The 9,995-nt window shown below is 36.4% G+C and overlaps 1 protein-coding gene across 3 annotated transcripts in view; it reads right to left on the reverse strand.

The window, feature by feature from the left end:
- CEP192 (centrosomal protein 192) overlaps nucleotides 1–8,112 on the reverse strand; it is a 59,652-nt gene extending 51,540 nt beyond the window's left edge. The window contains exons 1-5 of one of the 3 annotated variants that reach the window (XM_034429408.3): nucleotides 7,716–8,112; nucleotides 5,282–5,469; nucleotides 3,909–4,028; nucleotides 2,587–2,720; nucleotides 526–575 (exon numbers count right to left, since the gene is read on the reverse strand). In XM_034429408.3, coding sequence (XP_034285299.2) covers nucleotides 526–575; nucleotides 2,587–2,720; nucleotides 3,909–4,028; nucleotides 5,282–5,448 — 471 coding nt within the window. In that variant the 5' untranslated portion in view covers nucleotides 5,449–5,469; nucleotides 7,716–8,112. Of the gene's footprint in view, nucleotides 1–525; nucleotides 576–2,586; nucleotides 2,721–3,908; nucleotides 4,029–5,281; nucleotides 5,470–7,513 lie in introns of all 3 variants that reach the window. The other 2 variants (XM_087891302.1, XM_034429407.3) reach the window with 2 other exon arrangements.
- Between the last annotated feature and the right edge of the window lie 1,883 nt (nucleotides 8,113–9,995).

The raw sequence follows: 9,995 nt of genomic DNA on the forward strand, positions 1-9,995 counted from the left end.
AAGGACTGTAATGGTATCAAAGTATCTTCTTACAAATCCTATCCTATTCCCATCTTAGTTCATTCACAAAGCCAACATGGATGATTACTATTCACATTTTATTACCACCTGGCAAAAATTTGCAGTTTTAAAATTAAATATCAGTACAGATGAGCATTAACTTTCCAGATCTTTTGTCTATCTAAATAAAAGAATGGTTGACCCGTTCTAATATCCTTCCCCCTAAACTATTAATGAAAAATCTTACATAAGGGTTCTTACAGATTAAAAAAGGAAGCACTCCATTCACATGTGAAATTTTGGTTTAGTGTATTTACCATATAACTTTTACGAAAAAAGTATCTCATAAAATACAAACTGGAGTGTCAAATAATCTGAACAGTGCAAAAATTCCTTAGGCTGATTACAGATATTTGTTTAAATACTGTAATTGTTCAGAAATGGAAAATGAAATTATAGGATGCAAAGGTATATATAGTAAAAGATATATATAGTGCACTTTAACAGAAGGTCGAAAAAAGTTACCTGATTTTCATTTTCTTTTTCCAAGGAAATATATTCTTTAGTTGTCAAATCTGAAAGAAAGAATTTGAATCTAATAAACAGATCCATTAAATGATAAATGACAATCACTTATATTTTAGTAATCAAATTTCTCTTGCATTGCAAGCACATAATATAACCAAGTCTTCCTAATAACATCAGACATGAGTGTTATTTTCGAATTAGAACTTATACATGAATCATCAATAATTCAAAAAAATTTAATAGATTTTACCTTGTTCATGAATTTATTTATAATTCTATCCCCCATTTCTGTCCTGCAAGATGATCCAGGCAGTTAACAAAATAAAACTGATCAATTAAATATGTACAAAAATTAAAATCTAATTATCACAACTATATTATTGGGGAAGTTTACAATTGAATTGTACCTGAAAACATTTGATAGTCTAGGCAAAAATGTTTTATTTCTTAAAAATTTATTCTCCTTTTCAACCCCCTCCATTATTAGCACTTTTTTATCCAAAGATGTGATATTATTCTCTTTTGAGCTGACTGCACTTCTGATTATATGAAGATTCTATCAGTGAATAGTTTTACTATTAATATGTAGAATAAGATAATAAACTAAAGATAGACCTCAACTTACAACCACAACTGAGCCCAGAATTTATGTCGCTAAGTGAAAAATTTGTTAAGTGAATTTTGTCCATTTTATGATTTTTCTTGCCACATTCATGAAGCGAATCACTGAGGTTTTAAAATTAGTAACACAGTTGTTAAGTGAATCTGGGTTTCCATTAACTTTCCTTGTCAGGTCACAAAAGATGGTCACATGACCCCTGGATACTGCAACCATCCTAAGTATGAATCAGTTGTCAAACACCCAAATGTAAATCATGTGACATGTAAATCATGCTACAATGGTCATCAGTGTAAAAAATAGTCATAGGTCACTTTTCTTAAGACACCCCCTTGCGCCATTTTCAGCATGGACGGCCTCCTGCAACACCCAGCCAGCCAAAACAGGGTGCGGGGCGGGGGGGCTGCGTGTGGTGCTGCAGAAGCTGCCCAGGCCCATCTCCCACCCTCAGCTGGCCCGCAGAGAACCACAATGCTGATCTGGCCCTGGAAATCCAGTTTGATATCCCTGATTTAAGGTCTCCTGCTTGAGGAGACTTGGACTAGAAGACCTCCAAGGTCCCTTCCAACTATATTATTCTATGTTCTAGTAATAACTTGAAAGCTAGAAATAATTTCTTAATCTCAGTCTATGGAAAACGACTTTAGCTTGAACATTTACCGGTACCTTGTTTTCTCCTCTATATGTTATTCATTACTACAAGCAAGGGTTTTTAAGGATTTATAACTCTTCAATATTTCAATTTACTACAGTATCATTTAACTCTATTTATACAGCTACCAATCTCACATGAAAGTAATTCAACATGAGTAATTCAACCTTAACTTAGAATAATGGAGCTCAGAATTGAGGTTGTAAGTCATTGCAGCTTTAAGTAAAACCAACCTGTGATTGGACTAAATTTTACAATCATTTTTACTATGGTGGTAAAACGAGTCATAAGCAAGTCAATTCTTATAAATGGGTATTTTTTTTGCCAGAAAATACAAAAAACAGAGGAAACCAGAAAAAAAGTTGTAAATTGCAATTGCAGTCACATGACTGCAAGACACCTCAACTGGCTTTAAATATGAGCCGGTTGCCAAGAGACCAAAATGCAATCATGTGACCAAGAAGGGAATAATCATAACTTTGAGGACAGGTCATAAATAGCTTTTCTGAATTCTGTGTTAATAGTCATTAAACAACAAGTCATTAGTTGAGAACTACCTGTATGCAGATGTTGGAGTTTTTACTTTAGAAACAGATATTATTTTCAGATGACTTGATGTTACTTAACTGACAAATAAGAACACAATTACAATTAATACAGCATATATTCATTACACCGTTTTACATATTAGAATAAAACACCATTTTGAGCAGAACTCCAGTAATTTGGTTTGTTGTGGATTTCCTGATAATGTTAAGACTCAACAGATACAACTGAAACTGCATACCTTCTAAATGTTTTTCATGGAAGCTATTTGGATTTTTGTCTAAGCAATCATCAGTAGAGTTTTGGCTTTGTCTTCTCTGCAAAACTTTTTGGGGTGGCTCCAAGATAATCTCAGCAGCATTATCACAGTTTTCCCTGGGAAAATTAGAATTAGGTTTTTAATCATGAATTTAGATTTAAAAAGCTCAAAAAGTACTTTTTAGCTAAATATCAATTTCTTTTTTTAATAATAAATCTGTTTCTTTTTAAATGATAACATTAGTAGCAAAATAATTTAGATAATTAAACTTAGGCAAATATTTGAAAAAAATCAGATTTTAAATACATAAGTGTATTTCTGTCTTTTTAAAATATGTAACCAATCAATTGTTCATATTATCTACTTTCAGAGCTTCAAAAAGAAAATTTAAAGTTGATTTATCACAGAATTGTTTTTCAACTATAAAGTCATTTCTGTCTCAATATACCATATAATTGGATGATAAATATACAATTAAAAAGCCACTTTGCTTAGGAATTACTATATAATCTAGGGAAGGCTGAAATATCACATGTGGAAGAAAATCAAAAGATCACCTAAGACTCGTCCTTAGAGAAAAAAATAAATTTGGCAACCATACTGTATAATAATGATACTCACAAAATTCAGACTAACGTATTAAAATGTTAGAAATATATATTAAAATATTAGCTTATTTATTTGAATTTGAATTTTTAATAAGAAATTTTGACTACAGATAGTCCTTGATTTACAACCATTCACTTAGTGACAGTTCAAAGTTATAACAGCACTGAAAAAGTGACATGATCATTTTTCACACTTATGACCATTGCAGCATCCTCCTGATCACATGACCAAAATTTAGATGCTTGGCAACTGACTCATGTTTATAACGGTTGCAGCATCCTGGGGTGATGTGATCACCTTTTGCGACCTTCTGACAAGAAAAGTCAACGAGGAAGCCAGATTCATTTAATAACTGTGTTACTAACTTAACAATTGCAGTGAGTCACTTAACAACTGTGGCAAGAAAGGGCATAAAATGGGACAAAATTCACTGAACAAAATACAAAAAACAAAATAACACTTATTTAGCAATGGAAATTTTGAGTTGTTATGGTCATAAGTTGAGGACTATCTGTAGTTTTTTGTGAAACTTATCAAATGCATTTTGAGAATTATGAATAGTGTTAATTTATTCCTAAAATTCTAATCCATAAACAGACATAGGAAATATTGAAGTAGATTCTATTCTTATTAATTATGCCAGAATTATGGAGTTTTGCATCAAAGAATGTACCATTGGTTAATATAAATCTTACACAGTATCGTGAAAGTTAGGCATAAGATTTTTTCTTGGATCTGAATCAAGTTCACCACCACAGGAAGATGCTAATGTGGCCAAAAATTTCCTTTCAATGTAAGAAGCATGATCAGAAAGTCTGCATGAAAAGAAATAAAATAGTTACTTGTCCTTCATGTTCTCAACTTGAAAAAAAATAACTAATTTTTAATAGAAGTATAAAATCATATTAAAAACAGTTGTAGTATAAAGGAGGATAAAAACAATTTTCATTTTTTCCAGCCACAAATTTGATTAGGTATCTGTATTAAAAGATGCCAGCAACTGGAAGACCAATTTATTTATGTATCCAAAAATATGCAAAGTCTGAGAGCTTCACTACAGAATTTTAAGAAATCTAGGGATTATCTAGTTCATGCCACAACTCATATGAGATAGCACTACACACTAAAAAAAATATAGCTGGCTAGTGACTTTTTATCACTAGCAAACCAGTGTATGTGATTAGTTCATGGTTTGGCTTGTGCAAATTTAGGAATTCAATATTACTCAATGGATTAACAAGTTGTTTAAATAGATATCCACTGACACCTTTTGATCCACTGGCAAACTGCTCTTGTTTTTTCATTTAATGTTTAGTCAAGATCTGTTTTTTTCTGAAATTTTCATTCAAAATGACATTCACAATTCAAATTTCATTCACAATTTCCTACTGGAAAAAGAAATACTTTAATTCTATTCCTTTTTTTTTTCATGACAGCCCTTTCACCTCTATGGGTTCCTATGAAATCTCTTACTCTTCCCCAGTCCAAGCGCAGAGTTGTGCTTGTCACTCAGCAAGACACACAAACTAGCAGCCCATTTTAATTTACTACATTTTAGAAATTCAACCTAAACTGTTAGTATCTGATTTACTGCCTTAATGGAGTTGTTTAAACAGACCCTGGTCAAATCAACTCTAAATAAGCATATTGAACAAGACAGCCAGAGTATGCGCCAATGGAATTTTCTAATAGTTCTTGCCAGTTCAATTACATTATTTAACTAGGTTATTAGCATGTTATTATGAATTATATTTTAAGTATTTAGCAGCTGTTAATATTTTATTTGAACTATTTTTCTAAAAAGCCGTATCAAAATAAATAACCACGCCCTTATTTAAAAAACACATTAGGCTAGAATGCAGTACGGTAATTTGTGAGTATGTCATGCAAATGAAAAGAAGTATATTAATAAGATAAACCCTGGTCAAGTTAACAATGGCTAAGCACATTGTACAAATACAGTTCAACATTGCAAAATGAAAAGCTAGGTCTGGAAACAATTTAAGATTCAGAAATTAGTAGCCATGAAAAATCTTGCAGTTTTTACACATTCTATTAAGTGCATTACCTGCTTTGAGAACCAGTTTTTTGTCTGGTTTCTGTTGAAGCGGCAACTGGAAGACCAAGATTTGATGAAAGTGTGATATTGTCTAAAATTTCATTGGTATGGTTAGCTATAGAGTTGACCAAAACACTTGGAAATGTCTCATCCCCAATATGTTTGAAATCTTCCATATTACTCTTGTCTCATAGTGTCTGAAAGTTTTAATACAAACATAAACAAGGAAATTTATAATTTTATAAATTTTAAACTTATAATTCTAACATTGCTATGTATTACTTTTCTACTGTACTATATATTTCTGCAACCTAAACTAAAGTAACTCAATAATCAATTATAATTCTGAAAATTACAATTACACTTTACTAATATTAAATATTTTACCAAAGAGGTAACCTTATTTAACTGTTATAGCAACAAAAAAAGGATGGTCAATTCTTTCACAAAACATTATCAGTTTGTTTAATCACCACATGCATTGATTTAATTTTAGCTTTTAATGTTGATTATTATGAACAGTTTGTTTCAGAGTGTTCAGCATCTAAAGGGTGCTAAAAGTGAAGGGGAAAATGTGTTTTTATTAAGATTTTTAAACTAATCCTAACTTGTACAACTGCTGTAGTGCAATTGCCATCAATGACTTGGGTACAGAAAACACCTGAATGTCCTATTCATATTGTACATTTTACATCCTGCTAAACAACTTATTGCCTCCCTAACATTTAGACTTCAATTGCCCCTGGACCCAGCCAACACCTCCAAAGACAACGGAGTGCAAAAATTGTGGTCCAAAACCAAGGGAACAAACTAAACTGTACATACTTGTCTTCTACTAATAAAACATTCAGCTAAAATCTTCAACAATGTTAATTGCATAACACAGGTAGTCCTCGACTTACAACAATTCATTTAGTGACAATTCAAAGTTCCAACAGCACTTAAAGTGACTTATGACCATTTTTCACTCTTATGACCATTGCAGCATCCCCATTGTCACATGATTTATATTCCAAGGCTTCACAACTGACTCACATTTATGACAGTTGCAGTGTTAAGTAGTCATGTGATCACCTTTTGCAACCTTCTGATAAGCAGTCAATAGGGAAACCAGATTCACTTAACAACCATGTTACTAATTTAACAGCTGCAGTGATTTGGTTAACAAATGTGACAAGAAAAGTTGTAAAATGGGGCAAAACTCACTTAACAAATTTCTCAATTAGCAACATAAATTTTGGGCTCAATTGTGGTTATAAGTCGAGGACTACAGGTATCTCACATTTCTGTAAAAGCAAAACTAGTCTTTCTGTTAGAACTTCTAACAATTCATTAAACAAGGGTCTTTTTTATGGCAGGCACATGAAGAAATAAACTGTAGTTCAGAAAAGATCCTTAAAAGCTTTTGTGAACTTATCTATGTCTTCATGTGCCTGCCATAAAAATCCCTTTGTTTAATGAGTTGTACTCAGTTTTGTTTAAAAACTGTATTCTGAGGCAGACAAGAAGATGATCTTGAGGAACACCCAGCTGTTAACAGTAGTTGGATTGTATCATAATTTATCCTAATCTTAATCTTGACAATTTAGGCTCTAGTGACCAGGTCTTCTGCCCCAGTAGGCATAAACAGACCTCCTCAGCAAAGTCTTAGTGTGCAAGTGATTAAAAACATTCTAAGGTGAAGGCTAATCCTTCCCTCCATCTGGTGCTCTCCAGATACGACAGGTCTTAACTCTCATAGGCTCATTGCCCAACATATCCGGAAAGCAACAGGTTGGGTCCTTCGGTAAGTCTTACGGGGATCAGTGCTGGCGAAAGTTTATCCAATTTACTTCGAGTCAGAAGCGGCACTGGCTCCCTTCAGGTAAGGGAAGGGCACCCAGGTAACTAACACCTGGGATCCTCACAGGTGTTCAAAATCCCGTCCGCCAAAAACACTGCGGACGAGAACCGCAATTTCATCTCCGTCTCCTGGCCAAAAGCTCTTCCCTATCAATGGAGCGAGGCTCCGGCTCTCCTCCCGCTACCTCAGCGCGTCGCCCGCACGCGAAACCGGCTCCTCGAACCGACGGTAGCAACGCAGCGAGAGTAGGAAAAAGTGGGAGGAGGGGAGGGGGGGACTAAGAAGTTCCGAGCGCCTCGCGACGAAAAGCGGGAACTGACTTAACTTCGCCTCCACCCCCCGCCCCCCCACCTTCGCCTTTAGCCGCTTTCGGCACGCGCAGGAAACGAAACGCTCACCTAATCCCAAACGAAGCGCAAGAGCCAGACCGGGCGCGCGAGCGTCTCGAGGCACGCGGGAAACCGCTCCAAGGCGTCCCGGAAGTCCTCAAAAATCCCACCACCCTCGAACTCAGAAAAGGAAAATATCCCACCCACCGTCCCCCTTTTTTTTTCCCCTCCCCCCGCCCCCGTTTCTTCCCGAAACGATGCGCACGCGCACCTTCTCTTCAAGCCCCTCAGCAAACCCGCTCAGGCTTTCGTTCAAGAAAAAAGGCGGAGATTAGAAACTCAGAGACGCGAAGGCTATTGGATTGTGAGATCACCCAAAGAAGAGAAGGGCTGCGGCCTTTCGATTGGACGAGAGGAAGTGACGCGCTTGCTTTCAAATGGCCCTGCGATAACAAACAAGCTTCAATCCTGAGGAAGCGGTGACCGGTGGATGGTTTGTTAAAACTACGAAAGCACCCTGCGCTCTAATCCCGATTCACGGGAATTTGCCCACAGACACAGATGTCGGGGAGATAATGGAAGTTATACATTTGAAAGCCACGAGTTTGGGCAGTCTAGGGCAAAACACTCTAGGGCAGGGATCCCCAAACTTGGCAGCTTTAAGACTTGTGGACTTCAACTCCCAGAATTCTCCAGCCTAGCTGGGAGTCTAGGTGGGAATTCTGGGAGATGAAGTCCACAAGTCTTAAAGCTGCCAAGTTTGAAGACACCTGCTCTGGAGCAAGATGGAAAAGGCTTCAAATATAGTACATTATTACTCTGCAGGGCCTCGGATTAAAGTTGACTCAGCCTTCCATCCTTCCGAGGTTGGTAAAATGAGGGCCCAGAATGTTCGGGGGCAAGATGCTGACTGTAAACCACTTAGAGAGAGTTGTAAAAGCACTATGAAGCAGTATATAAGTCTAAGTGCTAGTGCTATATATCGCATTGCCTTGTGTAGCAACTAGCAATAGACTTCCAGCAATATAATTAGGGCCCAGTTCCTCAGCTGTTGAGAATAAATCCTTCAGTTTACCTTATAAAGAAAAGAGTGTGGCACACTTGTGTTTTGAAGCTAATCTGTTCTTCAGCCTCTAGGAATATTGTGTGAGATGCACTGTCACCAGGGCAGGGTGTCTGTGTTTTTATTACATTATATTAATTTATTTGATTCTTTTTATTAGATTTGTTTTAAATGAGGTTTTATAGTCTGCAAGCCGCCTTAAGTCACCATGTGCGAATAGGCAGCAATATAAATTCAATAAATAAATAATTCTTTGTATTTTTCCTCCCAGGTATATACACTGGCAGGAGGTCTATGGAGATTCTCAATCATCCAGGTCATGGTTGCGCCAAAAGTGCCTTTTCCTGAAAGGCAACTGGATTTTTTCTTGGTTTTTTTTTCCTTTGAAAACATTTCACTTCTCATCTGAGAAAAAACTTCTGAAAAAATATAACTGAAGAAACTTTTTGGAAGAGAAGCGAAATGTTTTCAAAGGAAAAGAAGTCCAGTTGCCTTTCGGAAAAAGCATCTTTGTGACACTGGCAGGATTCATACTATTGCACACCAGAACAACTAGGCACAAGGAGTTACCCACCCACCCACCCCCGAATGCCATCACTCTGCTAAACAACTAATTCCCACAACTGTCAAACTATTTACTAAGACTATTACTATTATTATTCTCATCCTTCCTATTACCTATCTCCTCCCACTTATGACTATAACCATGTTGCTTGAATTTTTATATTGTTGTTTCCTAGTATGATTTGCTTATTAGTAATCTATGACTGGAAGTATTGTATCTTATGATTCTTGATTAATGTATTTTTCCCCCCTTTTTTTTCATTTCAAATGTAGAGATGCCCATATATTTCTCTCAGGAATGCAAGTATCTGGACAATTACTGGATTGCAGCAAAGAAAGGCTTTTATATCTCTTTGATATTTACCAATTGTCTAAATTAGGGGTGTCAAACTCATAGCCCGGGGCTGGATCTGGCCCACAGGGTGCTTAGATCTGGCCCACAGGCCCACCCATGATGCCTCTGCCAGCAAAAATGGAGCTCGCAAAGACCATTTGTGGCCCCCCAAGTTCTGTTTTCACTGGCAGAGGGTTGGACGCCTTTGTGGCCAAAAACGGAGCTTGGGAGCCCGTACTGGCAGAGTACTTGGGACACCAGAGGTGCCCCCCAACACAAGTGACATGCTGGCCATGCTCACCCTGGCCACACCCACCCCAGCCCCCCGAGGTCAAACACAAACCTGATGCGGCCCTCAATGAAATCAAGTTTGACACCCCTGGTCTAGATTTTTTCTGTCTAATATAGCAGTCCCATTACTCTCATCTGTCACCCCTCTGAATATGAAAGTTTTCTATCACCTCCTGGCAATTTCTTTTTCAAACAAATAAATAATAAACAAAAATAAACAAAACCTTTAGTTAAGGTACACCATCATTTCCCAAATTTTTACTTATACTTTTTAAAGTAAATGAAAACAACACACTACA

This window comes from Pantherophis guttatus, chromosome 3 (genome assembly GCF_059756535.1).
Source record: "Pantherophis guttatus breed Tessera chromosome 3, ASM5975653v1, whole genome shotgun sequence".
Lineage (NCBI taxonomy): Eukaryota > Metazoa > Chordata > Lepidosauria > Squamata > Colubridae > Pantherophis > Pantherophis guttatus.